This window comes from Protopterus annectens, chromosome 9.part0 (assembly GCF_019279795.1).
Source record: "Protopterus annectens isolate FY-2018-M chromosome 9.part0, PAN1.0, whole genome shotgun sequence".
Classification (NCBI taxonomy): Eukaryota; Metazoa; Chordata; order Ceratodontiformes; family Protopteridae; genus Protopterus; species Protopterus annectens.
The window spans coordinates 202,943,328-202,969,266 of record NC_056743.1 but is presented as its reverse complement, the minus strand read 5'-3'; the positions used below and the strand labels follow the sequence as shown (position 1 = coordinate 202,969,266).

General features: G+C 38.1%; 1 protein-coding gene across 1 annotated transcript in view; it reads right to left on the bottom strand.

Moving 5' to 3' along the window:
• NUP160 (nucleoporin 160) overlaps positions 1–22,875 on the bottom strand; it is a 1,498,284-nt gene extending 1,475,409 nt beyond the window's left edge. Inside the window, exon 1 of the mRNA XM_044082750.1 lies at positions 22,458–22,875. Within this exon, the coding sequence (XP_043938685.1) occupies positions 22,458–22,563 (106 nt within the window). The 5' untranslated portion in view covers positions 22,564–22,875. The remainder of the gene's footprint in view (positions 1–22,457) is intronic.
• Positions 22,876–25,939: the final 3,064 nt, after the last annotated feature.

Below are 25,939 nucleotides of genomic sequence, written 5' to 3'. Positions count from 1 at the left end.
CCAGAGAGGAGCTGTGGTATTGTATGAGGAAATCGGAAGTGTCAGAGAAGTATGTAAGTGTGGTACAGGATATATATGAGGGCAGTGTGACAGCAATGAGGACTGCGTGGGATTGGCGGATGCGTTTAAGGTGGAGGTGGAACTATATCAAGGATCAGCTCTGAGCCCTTTCTTATTTGCAATGGTGATGGACAGGTAGACAGACAAAATCAGACAGGAGTCCTCATGGATTATGATGTTTGCAGATGACATTGTGACCTGCAGTGACAGTAGGGAACAGGTGGAGGAGACCATGGACAGATGGAGATATGCCCTAGACAGAAGAGGAATGAAGGTCAGCAGGACTAAGAAAATGTGTGTGTGAATGAGAGGGAGGATAGAGGAATGGTGATGATGCAAGGAGTAGAGGTGGCGAAGGTGGAGGCGTTTAAATACTTGGGATCAATAGTTCAGAGTAATGGTGAGTGTGGAAGAGAGGTGAAGAAGAGAGTACAGGCAGGATTGAGTGGGTGGAGAAGAGAGTGTCAGGAGTGATTTGTGACAGACTAGTACCAGTAAGAGTGAAAGGGAAGGTCTACAAGAGGGTAGTGAGACCAACTATGTTATATGGGTTGGAGACAGTGGCATTGACAAAAAGACAGGAGTCAGAGCTGGATGAGGCAGAGTTAAATATGTTAAGGTTTGCAATGGGTGTGATGAGGGTGGACAGGATTAGGAATAAGTATATTACAGGGTCAGCCCAGGTTGGAAGGTTTGGAGACACAGCCAGAGAGGCAAGATTACGTTGGTATGGACATGTGCCGAGGAGAGATACCGAGTATATTGGGAAAAAAAAAATGCTAAGGATGGAGCTACCAGGTAACAGGAAGAGAGGAAGGCCTAAGATAAGGTTTATTGATGTAGTGATAGAGGACATGCAGGTGGCTGGTTTAACAGAGCAAGATGCAGAGGACAGAAAGTAATGGAAACAGATGAGCCACTGTGGCGACCCCTAACGGGAACAGCCGAAAGAAGATGACGACCACCAAAACATAGCTGCTTTCAAAATCCATTAATGTACAGATGAGGGATTACATGCCAAAATTTGCAAACTGCTTTACACATACTTTTACTCTAAACCTGCATAAAAACACAGAGCGTAATATTTTACCAACTTGAAAAATGAATGTGCCCAGTAGAACTGACTAGTGACAGTAAGATTCTTTGCAAATTGATGGGATTTCCCCTTCAGACTAGAAAAATATGTTATCAGCAGGTATTATTCAGAAGGTGGAACCCCAATGAAATTTTAAGAACTTGTACAGCAAACCAGTGAATACTGGACTTGAGCTGCTTAAGAGTAAAAATAAAGCTGGAAAGTGTCAGGGCAATGTCACAGGAAATATTCAGCGGAAAGGTTGCCTCAATGTTACGGGCAAGGATTACAAGAAATGTACAGTGCAACTCAGGGAGTTTCCTTTTTATATGCAAAAGGACATGGAATCACTAATGCAGCTTTAGCAATAATAGCTCCTTCCCATTGTCAGGGAAAAACAGACTGTTGTGACTATAAAACAAAAGGGTTTTTTTTTAAACACTATCATTTACATGTTTAAAAAGTAAACATGAATACAAGCAAAAACATGCATCAAATTTTCTATCTATACACACAGAGACACACACACACAGACACACACACACACAGACACACACACACACAGACACACACACACACAGACACACACACACACAGACACACACACACACAGACACACACACACAGACACACACACACAGACACACACACACACAGAGACACACACAGACACACACACACACACACACACACAGACACACACACACACAGAGACACACACACACACACAGAGACACACACACACACACAGAGACACACACACACACACACACAGAGACACACACACACACACAGAGACACACACACACACACAGAGACACACACACACACACAGAGACACACACACACACAGACACACACACACACACACACACACAGAGACACACACACACACACAGAGACACACACACACACACACAGAGACACACACACACACACAGAGACACACACACACACACACAGACACACACACACACAGAGACACACACACACACAGACACACACACACACACACACACACACACACACACACACACACACACACACACACACACACACACACACACACACACACACAGAGACACACACACACACAGACACACACACACACACACACACACACACACACACACACACACACACACACACACACACACACAAGGGATAAAAGGCATTTAGTTCACTTGGATACCAGGTGGTATAATGTGTTACTTTCTTGTTTAGAAAGATTAAAACAGAGGTATCTCAAAGAATGCATTCCCCCTCGTGTTACAGTACTCTAAGTGATAGAGAGTATGAGGGATGCAAACTTCCATACTGGGCCACAAAGGAATACTGGCCAACTGGGGGGGGGACTATTTAAAAATGAAACAGCTGTTAAGGTATCTGTTGCCAAAGTACTCAGTATTGCATTTTGAGTGTCAACAGGTAATACACAGAGCTTCAGAGGGTTTATGACTAGTCTGTAAATAACACGCAAGTCCAGATAAAACAAAAACTTTTTGATGAAATCTTCCTGTAATGAAACTCAAAAGCTCCATCCCCCCCAGGGGTTGCAAGCCTCCCTGCCCCATGGAGTGTGTGTGTGTGTGTGTGTGTGTGTGTGTGTGTGTGTGTGTGTGTGTGTGTGTGTGTGTGTGTATCTGGGGGTGCACTGACTACACTCCCGCAACTAATGGTTACCAATTCCATGGTTGCACAGCCATAGAGAAGGGTAAGATCCAGGTTCAGCATAACTACTTCACAACAGCTGAGACTCAGAAAAAAAACAGCACCTCTCCTAGCCCATATGCTGCATGGCATGTACCTCCATCTCCAGTACGTGCCAGAATTGCAGCAGGATGGACAGCTTTCCTTTCTCTAGGATGGGTAAAATGTCAGATGCTCACTTCCATACATCCTACTCAGCCAAAACAAATCCTGGACTTCATGCATTAATAACCCTTTTTCAAGTTTCTACAATCCTGACATTTCTGTTGCCAATATATAGCATTAAATTAGCAGCAAAGTATTACAACTATGCTGTTACGCATAGAATGGAATGCCTGCTATAGTGACATTACCAGCAGTACTCAAAACCTGAGGTGGTGGTGCTGCGGTAGCGCTGTCGCCTCACAGTAAGACATCCTGTTAAATTCTCAGTTAGAGCGTCTTCTGTGTGGAGACATGCGTGAATGGGCATACCTTCGTTGAAGGTTGTGCATCAGGGCTGGCAACTCGGCACGTAAAAATCTACTGCCAATCATTAGGGGACCAGAGTTCCGCTGTGGCGACCCCTAACCGGGAAAAGCCGAAAGACACAACAACTCAGAATTAGGTTTAGAGTGCTGTATGCCTTAACAGAGTTTTATCTACCTACTCCAGCCTGGCAATTTGCAGAACAAAATAATGTTTAGTAGTACATATATCACAGTGGTGTACACCAGCCATTATGCAGTCAACAGGGAAATGCTTAATTTACTCCGTTACATAAGTAAAGATCACAACCGATTATAGAAACACAAGGTTAACTAAAGCAACTAAAAATGTTTATTATCTCAAATGTTAGTAATGAAGTAGTTTGTATTTGCATACGATCTGACAGATATAAAAGAATAATTTGGTATGCATACAAGTGGATACAGGCAAACACTGCAGAGAATCCTGTTTTTGTTATAAAGTATTGCATGGAAAAGGCCAAATATGGCTCCAACTTGCATGAGACGAGTGATATAAAAAATAAAATGCAATGCTGTATTTGTATAAATATGGTATTTAACTTATCGATAGAGTCAGAGTAAATATAACGTGTGGGAAGATGACCTGAGTTTAAACTTATCTTCTTATCTGAGGATCAGTGCTCTCAGGAGAGCAGCATACCCTTTACTTTTGCACTGTAGTGTTAGCAATCTATCTACTTGGTGTGGGAATAGAACCCACAGCCCTCTGTCCCAAAGGAGTGTGTGCTACCAGTTACACCATGGACACCGATAAGCTACTTTCATATTCACCAAATTGTAGAACTGGTACACAGTTCAGTGTCTCCCAAGAACAACAGGACATGTAAACATGATACTTTGTTACTCATACTTCTGGCTTTCTGACACTAAACTGGTGAGGTTAAACTCCAACATTTTTAACTGATGCCAAAAAATCCTAGACTACTTTATGGAGTTCCTAAGAGGAAAATCATACAGTGCTATTTCACCTCACAGAATCCAAGTATCTTAACAGAGGGACAGCAACACTTTTCTAAAGCAAAATATTAGATGCCACAAACAGTTAAAGTGACATCTCAGAGAAATAAATTAGCACACAACAAAAATCTGTCAGGACTACCAGCTGTTGCTGCATCCAAGTAAGTCTAACATTGTCTTCAGAAAAATTGTCAGGACTACCACCGGTTATATTTCACGCGGACTACATTAATACTGGTTAATGTCATATGTGCAACTCTAAATTTTATTTTTTTTTCCAATTTGCCAACTTTACTATTTTAGCTCATAACAGGAATGCCAACATTCAATCTCTACCCATTTAATTGGGTCTATATTGAATCAGCGAACGCTGATTCATCGACCCTATGTAAGCAAAAGCTTAGAATCCCGAACACTCTGAACAGCAATTTTTTTCCCCAGGGGGGAAAAAAATCTTAAAAACAGTATATAATGTGGGGGGCAAAGCCCCCCACACCCCCCTGCTTAAATATATCAACGCCAAGTTCGCACCACAGTAGAGGAAATGGCAAACTCACAAAACCGGCTCAGCAATTTTTTTCCTTGGGAAAAATATCACTATTCCGGGTGTTCGGGATTGTAAGCTTTCGGTTACATAGGGTCGATGAATCAGCGTTCGCTTTTTTAAGTGTTCGCTGATTCAATATAGATCCATTCAATTAGAGGAAAAAAGTTAGCCTTAAGACTCATCTTACTAGAATGCCAACTTCCAGGATCTAACTACACTGGTAAAAAAGTACAGATATTAGAATGCCAGATGGTGACAAATGACATCACTGCAAGGCAAAATTGTAAGGTGTGCTGTTCCTCCCTTCCTCATTACCGTTCTAGCCAATTCAATGCTTGGGGATGTTAGCAATGTTTTTGCCTGCACAATGTTAAAGTTCCAATGCTCAAATGCAGTGTCCTGCAATACACTATTTATAACTTAAGCAGTTGCTTTAAAATGTTTTTGACATCCACTAGTGCCGCAATATCAACATGCCAGATGTCTGTATTATAGTGTTCCAGTACAGTGTCAACAGATTTAACAGACTTGTGTATGGATAGTGGTAATTATGCTTGGATACTGCAAAAAAAAAAAAAAATCTTAAAAGCTAAACACCCTCTGCTTCAGTTAAGATCGGGTATTGCACTAAGCAGTTAAACTTGCCAGTGCTGGCCAACAAACAACAGCAGTAGAATTAAAAACAGATGTCTTGCTGTTTGCTGTCTGTGTCAGTAATCTGACAGACTTTCTTTAACATAAGACAACATGTTATGCTGTATGACATTGCTCGCCAAGTGCTTTATGGCTGTAAAAGCTGGCAAAACATCTAGTGCCTTTTCTCCTCTGCAATTAGTAGTACATGGGGCAGATAGAGTTCCATGCCCTAGAAAGAATTATGATCGGTTTTCTGATCACAACTCATTACGTGTTCTCAACATGGATACAAAAATTCACGTTTTTTTCTCTCTAGGTGAAGTTCCTGGCATCCATGTTACAAACACATAAGCCAGTTATGATCACAAAGCCAATCATAATCCTCTGTATATAGCACATTTCCATACCAGCAATAACTGGTCAATGGTATATGTCCAGGTCTTTCAGAAAAAGTATATTCAAAGTTTTCAGACTGAAGAAACAGAGTCATGTAATGCCTCCAATATAAATTTCTAAAACTTGAGAATATGATAAGGAGAGATTAAGTAACTGAAGGAAGAGAGCATGCTCTGACCAATGTTATGAAATATAAAAGCCAACAACATTCAGCCCGAATTTGCTCAGGCTATGAAAAACTGGTGGAAAGAAACAGTCAACCTTAGGAACACTATAAACAGCCACCTTTGGGGGTTTTTGAGGGCTGGCAGCACATACATGGCAGATCCTACTCTTGATGTATTTGTCAAGGAAAGCATATGCGCTTAGCAGTCTCCAGGAAAATCAAGTCTGAAGGAAGAAACCAGCCTGAAAGTTGTCCCAGTCACAAAGATTCCAGTTGGAAGTTATTGCGCTAAAGGGTAAGATTTTTATTTGTGGAACTAAAACACGGGAAATGAAACCTGTTATAACTACTACTCGATTATGCCAGAAATAGTGTAAACATTTTTATATAGCGGAACAAACGCACTAACAAAATTAAACAAATGTACACAAGTGTTTATATCAATTCTTACCATACACATTGCTAAGATGCATTAAACAGCCAAAACAGTGTAAATTAAATCATATAGCATTTCCTCTAATAAAAGATCAATGTTACTGAGTAATTATGCTCAGGTTTTTTTTTTTTTTATCCCAATAGTACACCTTTCTTTTTGGCATACAATAATGATATTTATGAAGTCTTTAAAGGAAGGAGTGACCATTTCGCCAAGTCTTTGAAGTCATTTTCCTAGCTGTTGTTAATAAGCTCCAGAAAAGTGGGAAAGGAGGCTTGGGTACACATGCAGTAATTGTAACGTTAAACACAAAAGTTTGGTCAATGCAAATTTAATCAGACCATAATGTTTGCAGGAAAGAGCGATTTTCCACCATAAAGAAGGTAGCCCCCCCCCCCAAAATCAATGCAGAATTTTTGCTGTCATAAATCATGTGCTGTTAAATCTGCTTTAATTAAGGATTTGCATCTCCAACAACCTCCTTTTTGTATAGGATGTTAACGGATTGTGCCAGAAATAAACAAAGTGCACGTTCAACAAAAGCCAGGGTGTGTGAAGATAAACCCATTAACAGTGAATTTGTAACTTGCAAGTGCTATTAATGAAGACTGAATTGAGACTTAATTTTACATTGCAAGCTGGTATCTGGATACGACTACTGTGGATGGATCTACGAGAACACTGACATACATACATTATTTACACATGTAAGCACGCAATTATAGATAAAGACATGAAAATACATATGTACATATATTACACACACTTAACACTATGTAGTAGTTCTCACCAGCATGGTGTATAAAAATGTCAAAAGACAATGTTGCTTTTAACATGATGTACAATTAACTGCTTTTTTGAGAAGGCAGATAGCTTTGTATAAAGCAGACAGGATTCCTGCAAAGTTCAGTTAATAGAACCAATTATGCAATTAAAAAAAAAGCTGTACCTCTATCAGGACATAAAAGATGGCCTCTCACAGAGACGGAAAAAGTCTGCCTTGAGCATCGGTTCTGGTGCTACACAGTAAGGAAAAAATCACCATGGATTAAGTTTGGGTAGGCCCAGACATATTCCTATGATGGAATCTGTAAAAGAGAAGGCTCTGCTTAAGAGCATCTGTATGCACTGGACTTAACATTCCTTCTTCTTGGCAATGCACAAAAGGAGTTACTGGAATTGCTTTTGAACTAAATGTTGCCCCACTTTTGAAAGGCTCCGGGAAGACCCTTTTCAATGTTCCCTTGTCTCTTGTTTAGAAAGAGAATTTGGTGTACTGCAGCACTAGATTTGTTTTATCATGAAATCAAACTGCACAGTTTGATAATCCTTGGACTTTACTACAGTGCAATAGATAAAATCAATATACAATACTCTTTCTACAGCTCAGCTTTACACTTGGCACAAAGAGTTCCTCTGTAAAGAAAACTTCTATATCTACACACACAGCTACACAGGAAGATCTTCCTGTAAAGAACACAGCAGTCACACAACCAGTGTGCATTTTGTACAAGGATCACAGTTAACCCTAGGAAAAGCAGCGGTTTCTCAAACAGATGGCTGATGGGGGACTGGGAGCGAGTCTATTCCTACCAAGCAATTAAACTCCCAAAACAAAAAAACAAACTTCAAGTTTAGTGCCTAAAAGCTAAAAAATTATTAGTATAGAATTTGCCAGCACATACACAGCTTGAAGTCTAAGAATATTTTATTAATTTCACTTTGTTGAGTAGGCAGCTACTACTGTTTCTTCAGGATAGACTACAGGAGGTATGAATACTGATTTGGGGAAATTTGGTAAAAACACCAAGGAAACTCCTTTACTTTTCAATGAAGAGGTTCCTACTGTAAGCAAACCACAATTCACAGGAAAAGAAGCTAAGTACATTAATTACAACTTCCAATAAATAAATATCTCACCGACTCTCCACTGGTTGCGATTTTTAGCATTTACATTAATTACAGGACATGATGTTGCAGTTTTCCTACAACATACCGTTGTAATATGAACAGTGGTATAGTATGCATGTCACCCAAGTGACAATGAAATAAAATGTGACAGCAGCAGAATGTTATTTTGGTTCTCAACAAATCTGCCATTAGAGCAATTGTGACACTAGTTGAATTGGGCAGCAGGAGTATCTGCAGGCAAGTGAACTTCTACAGTAGAAAAATAAAATAGCAGAAGACAACAGCCTATGGGAGCTCTATGTTGACATTACAACCAGTGCACAGTCTTCAATATCAGATAAATAAGCAGGGCCCATGTGCACATGTAAAATCTGTTTTGCTACATCAAAGGGTACAAAAAGTGATGTATTTAAAAGAAGACACTGGAAACATCCCAAAACGTTTTATGGGGAATTTTTTCCCCCAAAGAAGCCTTATGATTCAAAGCGACACTGCTACATGTATATGGTGACAGAAACAGTTTCTGAAGTGACCGTCAGACAATAACATCTACCTCAGGTCTTTCACCATAATTTTTAATCAAACGATGCAGCACTGAAAAGGCTATAAGATACTTGGTTTGACAGTGTATGCAGACATCAACATGCACTTGCTGCAGAATCAGAAAATGTATATGGGAAACTGAAACCTTTACCTGAAAGATTAAAGTACTGCAATGCATTTCATGCACTCACTCCCTTCCCCCATTGCAGATAAAATACATAGCCTTATATAATATGTCCAGCACAGGCATTTTCACTGCAAACGAAAGGTCACCTATACTGTACCATTAAAAATACTTCTGCTTAATAATGCAGAATATGCAAGGAGAAAATAGTTTATGCAAAGTACAGAAAAGTGTCATAAAACGATTTTCAAATATAAACAAAGTGCAAATATTATATAATCTTAACTGCAAGGGACAAAAAAAAGTTTAGAAAAATGATATTCTGAAATCCATGAAATAAAGTGACAAGACTATCCAAATGGAAGACAGACGGAAGCATTTTACCCTACTGGCAAAAGAAGGCTGCTTTTGCAAATCTCATTTTATATATACCATTTTTTCTTCATGTTGCCTGCCAAGCATTAAAACCTCCCATGACACAAAGGGAGAAACACAATCGAGGTAAACCATCTTCTAAGCAGCCGTTTTTTTAATTTTATTTATTGTTTTAAATTATGCCCAACTCCACCCTGCCTGATCACATGGAAGCAAGTCCAGCCCGCAAAACTGGCTACTCTGAAACAATCAGGGTGCTTTGGGTTAGAACAAGTAAAAATTAGATACAACTATTTAATAATGCTCCCGGGGCACTAGTACAGCATAACACATCAAGAAAAACTGAACATAATAGCTCCTTTAAAAAAATTAAATATTAATCCAGGCTATTTTTCTTATTAAATAGAATGAGTCTTGAAAGTGAAGCGAAGGAAGTCTATACTAACAAATCTGACAAAAGTAAAACAGATTCATTTTTGCAAGATGTAAGTACAACATCTGAAATATCTGATAGAAAATCAAGGGGGTGGCACCTATGTCCCCCATGGATAGGAGAAGTTGGTGCTGAACAGACTCATCCTGCAAATACAGGCCATCTAAGCGTGGTCAATTAGGCAGCACGGGTATAACATGGCTAGGCTTGTAATGGACCTAGGGCCATTGGCCAAGTAACCTCCTATGAACCTGTAAAAGCATTAACTAGATAATTAGGAGCTTTTACTTCCCAGTTAAAATATAAAATGTTAATAATGGCAAAGGAAAAGGAAAAGAAATCAGAATAACAAGCAGACAAAGGGTGCTCTTTTCAAGGAAGCAATTAGTATTACTGACAGGATTTAACTCAAAACATGAAAATGAGATGTGACTGAACATTTACTAAAATACTAAAGGACTATTTTTTAAGTTAGGACTTAGACATAAAATGAGTTAAGTATGACTGTGGAATGCAAGTTTTGGCAGATGGAGGAAACATTTGGAATTTTAAGAATTAATTGTGGACATGAAAAATCACATGGCACTCATAAGCTAAAGTAGAAATGCCTGCCATGTATTTTTTTTTTTTTTTTTTTTTTTTTTTAAGTAAAACTTACAAGTTAATACAAACAAATAAAAGTAATAAAATGCAACAGATTATACTAAATCAGTACAAAAACAGGAAGCAGTTCAAAGATCTCATGGGACTGAGAAGATGCAAGACAGTACAGAAAGACGATTCTAAAAGCTGCAGTCTGTTAAAGTCTTCTTTATGAAAAAAATGTTTTGAGCAGGCAGAAAAAAAAAAAAAAGTGCTGCGTGACATTTTGAGAAGATAATAAAGGGAGAGGCACAAACCTTAAGTGAAACTATACCGACAGATTTAAAAACAGAAAAATCTTAGCTGAAAGGAAATGGGCTAACCATTAAAGTTTTGCCTAGAGGAGAGCGATTTTTTTCTAATCCTTCCAAAAAACACTACACTATGTACTAAAGTGTTGTCAAAAAAGGAGGGATAGCAATGCAGGTTGGAAACATAGTAGTATTTCACAATTATTAAAACTTTGAATAAATATGTCAAGCTGTATTATAATCCAATATGATAGATTGTGTAATTAATGTTAAGCAAAATGACACAAAAAGAAAAAATGTTTCACTTGGGTCACACTTCCTTTCACTAATCTGAAACAGAACAGACAAAACTGGCCAGCAAGTCCTCTGTCATATGTTAAATGTTTAATAACCTTGAAAAAAGAACCAATGAATTTAGACAAACAGCAGGAATGTCTGAATCATCACAAAGGATCGAGCACAAGCAGATGACTTGTACATTTTCATGAACATAAAAATGGAAAAAACAAGTACATCAGTAATACGTAAAAGTTTCTGGACAAATTCTTATTAACAAAAGATAGTCCATGAGATTAAGTTGCATCTCTACACACACACACACACACACACACACACACACACACACACACACACACACACACACACACACACACACACACAAAATGGGGTTTTATAAAAAATATCAAATATTTTCTCCCATACAATCTCATTTATGAAGGGCACTTTCTGGCAGGTCCTACGACTGGGAATCAAGTGCAGAAATCTACTCAAATGATTTCACTATTTTGATGTGTGTGCGCATCCTGGAGACTCAAAGAACATATCCAGTCACCAGTCTGCAGGCAGGATGGACTGCACTGTGTGCATCCAAAATGATGCTTTACACACTGACTCAAGCCACTAACTTCAAGAATCTGTCAGCGTTCTTAGTTCTTTTTGGGCACAAAAAAGTGAGTGTAAAATCCAGGCCCTCTTTGGTCTAGCAGCACCTCTCAGATGACTATATGCTAAAGGTTGTATACATACTATTGTGCTGTCCTCCCTTAATGGGGTGGAAATAGTGTAGGTACAGCATTATTTCTCAGTAAAGCTTGCAGTTAGCATTGCCTTTGGGTACCAGCACAATCTACGATGTCACAAACCAACTAAATAAGCATATCTAGACTGAGCTTACCATGCCCCACCACCCTCAAACACCCAGCCACTGGCAAGCACATTTCCTGCAAATAAAAAACAGCAGTGAAGACTCAACAACTACAACGCAGACAAGAAACAATTACAGATTCGCCTAACTTGAAGGAAATCCAAGAGAAGGCTGGCCCATCTGTTATTCCTAGCAATGGGTACACTCACCGATGGGCTCATTGCTGGGCTGAAAAAGCAATAAATCCATTGCTGGGCTGAAAAAGCAATAAATCCACTAATAAGGAAACAACAAGAATACAGTCTGAATGTCAATGTTCAAAAGGCTAAACCCTGAACTAAACAAAAGAGATAGCAAACCTCCAGCTGTCACAGTCAAAACAATGCCTGGCAAAGGGTATGCCGTGATGAAAAGTGGCCTTGGCAGAAATGTCTTCAGTGGTCACATTCCTAATGCAGCCAGTGGAACAGGTCACTACTCTATCATCATTTTCCAATGGGTGGTTTGCTGCCCTATGGCTAAAGATGACATGCTTAGCAATCAACCTTGAAAATGTACAGCAACTGCAAGCCACTATTTCTACTCTTGTGATTTTGCCAGGACAGAAAAGTACATGAACAACTCAGAAATCACATTCAAAGGGAAAGGTGGACAACTCCAAAGAACTCAGTCACTGTTAAAAGCCAGTCAATGTTCTCAAAGCAGAGGTGATAGCCACCAAGAATAGCATTCTTCCAAAACACCATCTCCTGCATCATCAACAAATGGGCAATTCTGTTAATAATGAAGTTCAGGAATTAATTCTTGAGGGGGACAGAGCAGTCTTTTTACATGGCTCCTTGACCAGCCATATGCCATACCATAATCCTCCCTCTACAAGGTCCAGACAGGTGAAAAAAACATACGTCACACACCTAGTTCATTAAATATCAAAGGCATATTATTAAATATCCAAGGCCTGTAATCATAAAGATGCTCATAATATAGTCAAAATTAATTGCAAGATGACCAACTTAAACAGGACATCCACTTCCATTTAGAAACAGAAGCATGGTAAAAGCAAACTTTATTGACAACCTCTGTCATTTCCGAGACACACCTGCTGCTTCTATCCAACAAAGCAGGTCATTGACAGCAAGAGAGCTTACTGTTCCACAAGGGATCTTGGGAGATCCCTTAACAGAAATTCTCTCTGCCATCACAGGACAACAACATTTCTGCACTTTCTTCCCTCATACGGTCATGCTGCATGCAATTATAAAGGGTGGGATAGTACACAAAACCCTCCCATACTACCCTATGAGAAATTGGTCCAGTGGTCCTTATCCCATCATCTAACCACATTCACCCAAGTGGCAAATAAGACAATCCCTGATGTAGTGTCCCACCTCACAGATATGGATGAAACAGCCTTCTTTATCTACAGATTCAGAAAATTACTTGATAAAAAGTGAATTCTGACGTTTTTCCTATTTTCAGTTTATGAATCATTTTATGAATGTTCAGTTTTAACAGTGATCTGATGAAGCCCTATAGGTGAACACTTATTTTTTGTTTTTAATAAACTTACAGCTTTTGAGTGTATTTTTAAATCGGCAAGCTTTCCTCATATTGCCTCGTTTCCCAGGGTTACTATAGTGGGTACTGTTTTCTTGATTCAAGTGTGTGGTATTTGATATTTTTTGTTTCATTTAATCAATCTTTTTGGAAGGATCTTGTTATCAACTTCATGCTAAAACTGCCTTTAGTTAAGGGAGTTTTTGATACCTTGATCCTGTCTGCAGACAGACTAGGAGTTAATTATTAGTTCTGCACTCCAGTTCATTTGGACTTTTGTTTCTTATTTTAGTTTGGATTGTAAAACATGACTTGTGTTACAATCAGGCTAGCTTTTAGTTGCACGCTAATCTCATACATAGTACTAAGCAAGTCAATCATGACTTATGATCCTTGGCACTTTTTATGTATACATGTGTTTTCCATGGGTTAAAACTGTTATTGAAAAGTTGATCTGATGAATTACAATTGTTGGACAAAAGGACTTATAAATTAAAGCCAAGTTACTCTGATGGCTAATCCTGTTTGAGTGTTTCTTCAGCACCTTCCAGAACAGGTATTAACATCTGAAGTTTTGGACCGTTTATTACTGTTGCTTAACATTGTAAAGTTTGTGTTTTATTTTCTTTATTTCGCAAATAAAAGGAAGTGAAGTCAGACATCTACCTTAAAGCTGAGGACAGCCATCTCCTTGCACCTAATTTGTGGTTTTTGCACTTGTTCATCCTTCAACTCACTTTTTGTTATGCACAGGGTTACTAGATGTGAAGCGGAGGATTATTCATGAAATATGTACCGCCCTGGATGCACAGAAGCAAACTCTGTCCTCCCTCTCCAACCTCAGGAATACATCGACTGAATGACAGCCAAGCACATTCACCGATGCTGGTGAGGTTTCTGCAATAAATTAAACAGTATATACAGACAGTTTCTACTTAAGTTAATAACATTTACTTAAATCAGTGGTACCCACTACATGACAGACTAGATCTACATACACACACACAGGTTACATGCACATTTAATACTACTTGTAAGGTAAATTGTTGACATTTTTAAAAGGTCTAGAATGTACTGGGTTCCCTACACAATTTCGTGGAAAAATTCTTCAAGTGTCAGGTGTCAGTACCCCACAGGGGGACAAAAAAAAAAAAAAAAAAAAAGACAAACAGCTAAGGCAAAAGTTTTTCTCCATAGAAAATCATTGCTGGTGTGGTGTGATTTCTATGTGTGCGCCTGCAAGGATTCAATTTTAGGGAGATTTCCCCCTTCGAGTTGATGCCTCCGTGGTGTTGCTATATACAACTTTGGGGGTGCAGGGGGGTTTACCTGCTCCCCTAAAAAAGGGGGGAGTTCTGCTCTTTTTCTTTTCGGGTATTTTTTCATTTTTTTGAAGTGCTGACTTTCAGGAAGCAGGTGTTTCATAATAGAAATGATGTACTGCTAACACCCACCCATACGTCTCAACCATCCAGACTTTCTTAGAATGTCCAAATATTTGCCTTATATGTTTGGTCTTTTCCCTCATAAAATTTGTAGCTTTCTGGCAAATCACGGAGGTTCGAAGTTACTAAATAATGGCATACGTTTGAAGTTTCAAACTTCTTATCCTTCAGAAAATGCATATCAACATTCTAGCAACTTTCTAAGATAAGAGAGAGGCAATATTTAAAATTTTACCTACCAAATTTACCTACCAAACCCCACCTTCTCACTTCCCATCTCACAAACTGCCCGACTATACTGGCGATGTTTCGGCATTAAATTAATAACATGAACAATTTAGCGATACGGATGCAGTTCTTTTTAAACATTAAACTGAATGAAAAGGTTTTACACAGGACGTGCTTTTCTGAATAAGAACTATGAAACTTTAATAATTTAAAGAAACAAGAACAGCACGTAATAAAAAAATCCAAAGCCTGGAAATGAAGTAAAATGCAGCGTTTATACACACTGATAAAGTGTTGATCCCGAAAGCTTTGTGATTTTTTTTTCCTGTCTGGAATAAACGCTACATTTTACCTCACTGTTTCCAGACTTTGGACTTTTTACTATTTTTTTTTTTTTTTTTTTTTTTTTTTTACACACATGGAGTTGGAATACCACTTCAGCAGTGACAATCATCTAGTGGCAAGGATCATAGTGCCAAGTGGCTAGCTCTGCTGCTCCTATTCTCCCATACCACAAACTTGCATGCATACTCACTACTCACACCTTTGGCCAAATGAGAGAGACAGAGAGATTAATAACGACACGCAAAATATGACACATTCAGGGACACACTGCCAAAATTCTGTATACTTGTACATGTTTAAACTGAAATATGCATTACACAGAGACCTTTTGACCTTATAAAATAACATAGCATTATAAGCTGCTGGAAGACTTGTCACACTGTATCTAAATTTTAGGAACATCTAAAATTTTGGCTCGGGGATGCTGCTTTCAAAAAAAGTGGACTTTTTTATGAAAAGGCAATGGTTTACAGTCTGCAAACAACGATAGTGTGTTACTTCACTATAGTCAGCTCTCAGAATGTAGACAGCACAACTTAAAGTCCATCAGGTATCAAACAGGTTATAGTTTAGTGCGTTAGTTGCTGTATTACTATACTCCTTGACAACCGCTGACAGCACAGGAGTGCCCAGTCATTTCCTTAGTTTTGACAATAACCTCTATCATAGAAGCCACAGCCAAACCCATGCAAAAGGCTGGGGTGGTGCACCTCTGATAAATAACCATGGCGGATTTACCACACCCATTGATGATCTTTGTAATTTTAAGTCTTTTTACTGGTAAAGAGAACAAGACGTGTATTGGGATTACATTTAAAACACTAGAAAGGATATTAATAGGTAGCACTTATAAATCACCAATTAATGCAGTCATACCACAATCAGGCATTTTTGCAATCATTCTTGCCTTCACAAAACAAGCTTAAATATGCATCTAGAGAGCGACTAATGCATTCCATGGAACCGGGAATAATTACAAAACACTTCATGGTATACCGGCATAAATTAATGAGAAAACAAGGTTGCCATCAGCCACGCTACACTTGTCACTCACCTAGAATATACTGCAAAAATGCTCACAAGCAGGCAAAAACCTGTTGAGCTCCCAAAGATTTATCCTGTGGCTCTTACCTAGATTATCACTGTGCACTTATGGGGGGGGGGGGGGCGGCATTACTGGCTCTCACTGGAGTGCTATGTGTATACGCCTGACAGTCCTGTATAGCACTTTATCAACAAATGCACAGGGATACGAATCCCCAAACTAGTATAGTGAAAACATACTAGAAACAGTGTACCATCCTACTACAAAAACAAGACCCTTCCCCAAGATAATCTTGACATCTAAGTCTCCATCCAAAGCATATTTTTACATCAATTTACAAAATGATTCCAGAGTACACAAACCACCCAAACAACAACACTGGTAAGGGGATAAAGCTTAGTGCACAGAAACCACACTCATATTAAAGTTGTCATGCGATGTGTACATTTCGCTGCATCCCCAAACCTCCTCTCACCTGCAAACTGTTGTAATAGTAGCAGGCAAGCCTACTCTGGACCTTCATGCCTCTCCTTATTAAGTTAGCTGCATCTCAAAGAGCATCAAGGAAAATAAACTTAGTTAAAAAAAAAAAAAAAAAAAAAGACTCATTTAGCTTTGTTTACCAGGAAAATCTGACTGGGTAACATCAGCGGACGCCCGGGGAAAAAAAAGCTTACATTGCATTACATTAAGTTCCAGTTAAACACAAAACAGTTACATTTCTATTTACGTTTACACATTCTAAGATTTTACAGAAGTGGAAGATACTAAAGAGAAAGCCCACGTGCAGCTTATTGGATTACACAGGCAGCAGTTATGTATAAAAATTGTTTTTTGTCATTTCAGTCACAGGTTGAGAGTACTCTGTTTAACGAGAGTATCGTATGGTGAACGCAAAGTCTTGAACTTATGATCAGCATGTGCAGGACCAGGACTGGTAAGATGTTGTTTAAGCAGTGGTTTAAAACTATTGAGTTTGTTGGAGAGTTTTACTTGTGTGGGGATACTATTCCAGAGTTTAGCAACATATTGGGAGAAGAGAGTCTCCTGCAACTTTATTTTCAAGTAGCAAGAATTTCTTACTAAAATGAAGGTCACTTGCTGACCACTTGGGCAGTAACAAGTTTTGTAGTGCAGGGCATTTTCCTGAATATGAAATATTTTTTAAGAGATGGTACAACATGCATGAAGCAAACAATATCAAACATCCATGCAGGAAGCAAACAATATCAAATATCCAAGCATAAGATAATAAAATCCAAGCAAATTAATCTAGAGTATCTGAAGAGAAAATGAAGAATGCACTCACACACTGCATAATTATGTCAACAAAACAGTTTTAACACTAGACAAAAACACCTGATAAAACTTTAATGGGCATTTTATATTCTAAACAAGCACAAACGTATGCAGTACTCCAAAAGATGATCACACATGGATAAAATTAACACATTGTCAAGCTGCAAAGTTCACAAGGAAGCTAGACATCATTATGGGGTACTGGCACTTAGTGAGAAGCAAAGTGGCTCAGTGGTGAAGGTTAGGCTTCAGTCATGGCCTAAGTGAAGTCTAAATTATTTCCCTGTGCAAGTCTTGTCTAGGTACCCCCCCCCCACCACCACCACCCAAAACATGGTAGACTGGCTTCTCTGAAAAAGGTCTATGAAAGACAGACCAGATCCCACACCCAGTTACAGGAGATCAGTAAGCCAGCTATGATGTGCTGCAATGACCAAGAGTGGCTATTGGCAGTTAATAGTTTCTCCACGTACACTTCCTACAGAATTCAAGGCATAAAGTTACCAACTTAAAAGCTACTGCTCATTCCCCCAGTATTCTACCTTTAGATGAAGGCTATCTCCACCCTCCCAACCATTTTATTATAGTCACGTGTTTTTTGTTTTTCTTTTTATAACACTTATGCACTGGGTAGGGTATTACAGAAGTTAACTAGGAATTAAAAAAAAAACACCCTGTAATTCAGCCACGTAACCTAGAATGTCTAAGCACATCACAAAGGTATTTTAGCTCTCAATGACAAAGTGACGAAATTCAATGAAGCGCAGGTAAACAGTGGGACTAACTATGACTGGGTCTACTTTATGTGCTTGAAGTCAGAGCATATTGAATACGATATTCTCGACACGAGTACACCAAAAGTGCAAAGTGCAAAACATTGAAAATGTAAACTGAAATCTTCGTAGGTAGAGATTTCCATTTACTTCAATGTAGTGCGATCTCGGAGTTGGTATATTTAAGTAATGAGGGGTGTGGGGGGCGCAGGGAGGCTTACCTCCTGCCTACACTAGTTTAAATTATTTTTTTTTGGACTTCGATTGTTTCGTAGTTCGATCCATATGCATTCGAGCTATGAAACTTTCGAGGTCCTAAAGTAGACTCACTATGACTCTCTTAATGTAGCCAAATGTCCCATCATCAAATTAGTGACGCGCATGAACGGATAAATTCCACCTGTCCCTACCTACTACCTAGCGAAACCCACAACTCCTTGAAAAAGCAGACAAGGATACTAACTCCAGAAAAAAATACCCCAAATCCAGAGATTCACAGTACTGCTACTGTAAGAAAATGTAAAGAAAGCCCCAGAAACTAAGGTGTCCAGGCTTTGTCAAATCATAGAGAGATAAAGTGCACTATGAGACACTCAAACAGAGAACCATGCTAGCATGACAAACCCCAGCTCATTCTCTAGGACAAACTAAAAATACTAGCACAGCGGTGCTCAACCTGGCTGACAAAAAAAGCATCCCCAAGATGGTGTGATGAAATGGCAACAAAGAAAGCAGTTTGCATTCAGTCTTTTACTGCTGCTATTAAACTGTGAAATACAAATTTTATTTTATTTAACATGTTAACTGGTTAAGTGAACTAGTCCAAGGACCTTTTTCAGCCATGCCCCATGCAATAAAGGCAAAAAAAAAAACAGTAAAGACAACAATCATGTTGACATTGAATAATCAAAATTACAGCAAAATATCAAATGAATACAAAGTTAATAAAAATGCTGGATAAACAGATACTTATCTACAAGTCTCAACTTATTAAGTCTCAATAAAGACGTTTTAAAGTCAGTGAGCATTCAGAAGTTATACAGATGAAACATTTGTATGTCCTGAAGGGGTTGTATGAATACTTCCCATGTCTCTCCTTCAAGGAAGGTTAAATGTATTCCTTAGTGAAGACTCCATTTTGCCTGAGTCTTACCTATGCAGTTTTCCTGTGTAGCTTTTTTACTTAACATTTTTTTACTTTATATTTTCAGACAATACACCTATCTTGAAAAAAAATAAAGACTGAAGTCTAAAAGTTCAATTTTCTGAGCCTGTCAAGTGAAGGAGCACAAGTCTGACCATTAGAGGAGCTCAAACTCATACCAGTTACAGTCAGTGTGAGAAAACAGTGCTTTTCAACAGATTCCTATGTACAGTGAATTACGCATGTCTAGCATGAGAAAATATTATAACAGACAAAAACTGTACATTATCAACTTTTAGTTTTATATCAAGACTAATATAAATGGATGGCAATTCAGACTTAAAAGTAGACTATGCACAGTAGTATGCCACAAACTGGGCTGTTTGGTTAGCAGATACGTTTATAAAGAATAAAAGTTAGCATTTGCATTTTTTGTACACAATGTTGGCAAACTCTGATAGGGTAGCATTACTTCTTCAATAAAACATATTTGCTTTTATGACTATATTTAGTTATCCATAGCTAATTTCCCACATTGAGCAAAACGGGCCACAAAAGAAGTGGCCCTTGTACTGAGCCCTGTGGAACACTTTTGGCAACCCCATCTGAAAGGGCAAGTAATCCAAACCCTCACATCTGTTGTGTAGTATAATCTGACTGCAGCATCAGCTATAAATATAATCAAGGTTTATGCACTTCAGCAGTAAGGGGACTCCGTCTGGAATTAATTTAAATTTTTACCAGTATGTCAAAAGCTGCAAATCACGCATGTTTTTTACCAATTACTATGCTACATCTTGTAAGTGTAATGGACTTTGGTAGCCAAAAGTATACAGTGACTTTGATCTTAACAAATGCTGTTTATGTATGGAATACTGACTGACTAAAACGGACAGTAATTCTGCTGTACTAGCATCCTTCTAAAGTGTGCACCTCTGTATTACTTAACTCTGATACATCTCATTTCGTTTAGGATAATGATGTTCTCACCAAGAAATGTTGCTTCATTCTGTTCAGATTTCCTATTTTTAGCAGAAAACGTTGCATGACAGCCAACTACTCTAACAGTGCTGTGCACAAATGAAGCATTTTGGTGAAAACTTGGTTTAAATGAAAACACACTTTATGGTGTTTTATCAAAAGGACTGATTCCAGGTGGTGATGCGTTATACAAAAGGACTTATTGTAAGTAAATGCTACAACTGTTTGTAAGATCAATGTTTTTAAGGTATCATTCTTTGGTCAAAGAACTGGAGTCTTTTGGAAGAGTGGTTTTCTTTTTAGTGTTTCTACTACTTTACTGAACTGCAACAAACTCAAAATAAGAAAATGAGATGAAACTCCCATATGGTTGGTGAAGTGCAGACTTCCTAAAAACTCTGTTAGAAAATATAAAAATATATAAATAAAATAAAAAAAAAAAGAGCTGTTTTCCCCACATACCATGAATGTGTTGGAAAGCAATGGCCAGAGACTTACTACAATGCATCAAAGAAAACCTAAAGATCCCAGATTTCTAAAAGGCTAGCAGCCTCCAGACCCTCATACAATTTAAATTAATTCCTCAGCACAGCAAAAAGATCTCAAGTAAAATCAATTAAATTCTCCAAAAAAAAAAATCCTCTAGCCTGATACAGAGTATCACGGAAAGAAAAATGTGTGGATGTATTGTTTGTAAAAGAAAAATGAGATTAAATGTCCCTGTCATGCTCATAACTATGTGCATTCTGAGTTAGTTTGTGACAAAGCTACATGTACCTTGTAGATTTACAAGTATGTTTACCAAAACGTACCGGACTGAAGTGCTACTGCGTCACAAACATATTTTTCGGTTATAATTTTACTTCATGATGGCATTCCATACAATACAGTAATATGTGCCCAGATATAAACATGGTTGGAATACACTAATCCAGAATAGTACATGGGTTAGTAATGCCCCCAAAACCCTAGAATAGATGAAGCAGGTAATAAAAAGGATGGCTAGATCAATACTTGTGGCACCATCCTATCATCATGCTATTCAGATACTGTTTGTGTGCAGCACTAGATATAGTTGTTGAGATGACATACATCCTAAAAGGTATGAGGCTCCCAAATGCTAAGACTTCAGAACTAACCATTGCATAGCAGCTGTAATTTACTAACAAAATAACAAAAGATATACATGTTTAAGGCAACTACAAGTAAAATCGTGGTTTGGCACTTAGACTGGAAGCAGCTGAAACATGACAACTATCCATGAGGGGAAAAAAATTCAGACTATCTTTTTAACATCCAAAAAACTATCTCTGGAATTTAATACTCCTAAAAGACAACACGTATTCCAGCCAAAATGAAAAACGTGGTTTCACAAGCTCTCCTACTTGGTCTGCAAGTATTGATCAACAGTGTACCCGGAAATATGCATCAGTGTGAGTGATCAGCAGCAGCATGGCCAATTACATTTGACCATCCTTTCATAAACTCCAAACTTATACTCTTTCATGGCATACAGGATCAAAATAATTTATTCACCAGATTAATGACCTTCCTTGCAGAGATCTGCAAACCTAGCTATCCACTCTGCCCATGGCTAAATTCACATGTCAACCCACCTTGGGAAGCTTCTTAAAACTCCCTTATATCCACACACTACCTACACAATTCCGAAAATCAATGTAATAAACACAAACACTACAATAAAGCTACTAAGGAATCCCTCACCAGTGTTGATTACAAACTCCCGCCACTTAGTAACCGTATCGCGGTCCCAGCAGCTAATTTCAGTAAAACTGCTAGCTGCCGCCATCTTCACACCAGTGCGTTGCATCCTGGATCATAGGGGCGGAATCCAAACGGTAGCGCCATTTATCGTTCAAACAGCTAAAAGCTACAGATAGGTCTCAACAGGAATGTTGTCCCGCCCCTATGTTAGGCTGTTTTTCCTCTTCAGTCTGACTTGGTAAATAAGATATCGGACACATTATTTGTTACGCAGATTGTTAAAGTCGCAGACAATAATAAAATATTGTGAAATGTTTTGTGGGCAGTTTGCAGGTAGTACGGACTTCCCCAAAGACTGCGTACAACAGATACAACGCCAATAGAACGTATTATTATTATTATTAAGTGAAATTAAACCACTATGATTGCGGATACGACTCAGCCCCATTAAGCGCAGGCGCAAATCCCGCCCTAGATTGCCCCCGCTACGCCCTGTCCAAATCTAAACACACCCACGCTACACACCTACAATCACCCAAGGAAAATCTGACATCTGTCATTTTCGTACATAACATTTAAAATAACGCATGACCGGTTGAATTGTCAATAAGCAGTCTACTGAAGTTCTTTTAGACGGAAAAATGCAATACATTTTATTAACTACAGTTCAAAGTAATCAAACATAAAGACTAAAAACTTTGTAACAAACCTCATTCTAGGGTTACCACCTGTCCCACTTTGCGAGGGACAGTCCCTCTTTGGGCGGTTATGTCCTGACCAAAAATATTAAAAATGGCAAATGTCCTGAGATTGTAGGACATAATGATGTCCCATATGTAATGTAATAGTTGCATAAAATAGTTATTTCTGTATCTAAAATACCTACATGTTACAAGAAACAGGATAAGCAAGTTGAAGCAACTAAACTGCTATAACCTTATATTTAGGCAAAAAAGGAAAGTTCTATCCTTTGTACTGACCGTGGGTTTGTGTCGGCATGTAAAATCTGATGTGTGTCCCGAAAATGTCCCACTATGGCCATTTGAAAAGGTGGCAACCCTACCTCATTCTTCCCATTGTAATCACATGCCCAGCTTTCATGGATAGTAAATGTCAATGCTTTGCTGAACACAAGTTTACTGTGTCATTCCCGTCAATTCTGTTAGCTAGTGCTCAACATCATTTCCATGTAACCGTTTGAATATTGTTAATTTGATCATTACTACTATGTATGGCCTATATATGTTTAGTCATCTTGCCACAATATTCTGTGGATATACTTAGCAACTTTTATGGGGAGGGGGGATTAAGTACCCTATCCTGATTAATTTGTTAATTTTCACAAGCGTTTATATATATATATATATATATATATATATATATGTGTGTGTGTGTGTGTGTGTGTGTGTGTGTGTGTGTGTGTGTGTGCATGTATATGTATATATATATATATATATATATATATATATATATATATATCTAGGACTTTTGATCGAAAGATCAAAATCCATTACCACCGAACACACTTTAATGAAAGCACTTTCGTTAAAGTATGTAAAAAAAAAAAAAAAAAAAAAAAAACAAACAAAATCTACTTGACCTGCACCCCTCCTACTTTAATATCGGGTGGCGCAGTGGTGCAGCAGTTAATGTTGTCGCCTCACAGCAAGACGTTCTCCAGTTCGATTCTCGGCTGGGGTGCCTTCTGTGCGGAGTTTGCATGTTCTCCCTGCATTCGCATGGGTTTCCTCCGGGTACTTTCTAAAGACATGCATTTCTCCCTGGACCTCCACCGAAAACAGGATCTGTGGAACCTAGTCGGACTTTCCCGGTTAACAAATGTTAAATAAATAAATATTCTCACTCTGAGGTCGCACTACAGTGGAGAAAAGGGAATTTTCTCTTACCGCACAGTAGTACGACTGGAACAACAAGCATACTTATGTGAAAGTGCTGCTTCGGTGAACAGCACTTTCGCGCAAGTATGCTCACCAAATTGGGATTCGGTGAAAGATGCAGTCGAACATCTGTACGGATCCCATATATATATATATATATATATATATATTATATATATATATATATATATATATATATATATATATATATATATATAATCCTATTTGTTTACTAGCTAGGCCCACAGGCATACAGCCAATTTACAGGAGCAATCTGGGAGTAATATCTGGCCAACTGACTTGCTCAGGGTCACACTGGAAGCAAATGAGGGCTGAGGGACTCAAACCCTGTACCACAGGGACTAAAGACTGCAACCTTCACCTCTGCGCCAAGTGACAAACAGAATAACAACTTGCAGTATAAAAATGTAATGGTTCCAGTTACAAAAAAATACCACAAAATGCCATGAAGTTGCACCCCTCTCATGCTATGAATGCAGCCATCAGAGTAACAATAATTTTCATGGCATTGAGGGGGATCCATCCTATACACACACACACACACACACACACACACACACACACACATACACACACACACACACACACACACACACACACACACACACACACACACACACAAACATGCATGCAGCAATCCAACTTCCAATAACATAACCATTAAAAAAGTACTGGGAGTTGCACAAACATGTACAGTATACACCCGAGTTACAATAAAAGAGGTATATAAGGCTGTGTCATTTACTTTATTTATTTACTTATTTATTTTTGTAAAATGCATTTTATTAACATTTCAAACAATATAAGCAACAGTAAAAGTAGTAACCAATAGCAAAGTGAAAAATCACAAGTTAGCAATATAGTATATAAAATTTATGTGCACTCTCAAAGTTATACAAAATACCACTATTACAAAAAATGTCTTTTACCTAGATGATCTATAACACTATAAAAATACTACACAATGTCTCTGATAGGATTTAATGCTGTAACTGAATTATAATTATTATGTGAAATTATTAATAACTCTCTGATAATCCTAGCCATGTCTTCAATGACCTTAAAAAGCTTAATTTTAAAGTATACCATGAGGCTTTTGAATAAGGGCAAAACCAAATAATATGCAGCTCATCTGCTGCTGGTTCTAAACACGCTGAATAAAAAGGTACAAGGGTTAGGGTTAAAATAAGCTAGTGTGGTTGGGGACAAATTTATTATTTAAATAATTAGCTTTTTTATTTTTTTTCAACCAATGTTAACATGTTATCTTGTTTCCAAAACTTAGAGATTAAAGGTTAATTTTGAAATCTAAATGATTGAACAAGTTTATATGTTTTGCAACCAGTTTTCTCTTTGTTAAAAATGTATAATTTGTTTTAAAAGTATAATACTTTGCCTAAGAGAGACATAAATTAAATGTCTGTGTAGAAGCTGATCTCTCACACTGTAAGTTTCCCTTAAATACCCTTACTGTCTAGACAGATTTTGTTAGCTACTTGAGCATCTAGTTTGTGCATAGCTGAGCATTGCTCATCAAGTTTCTTGTGTTATTAACCTATTCCT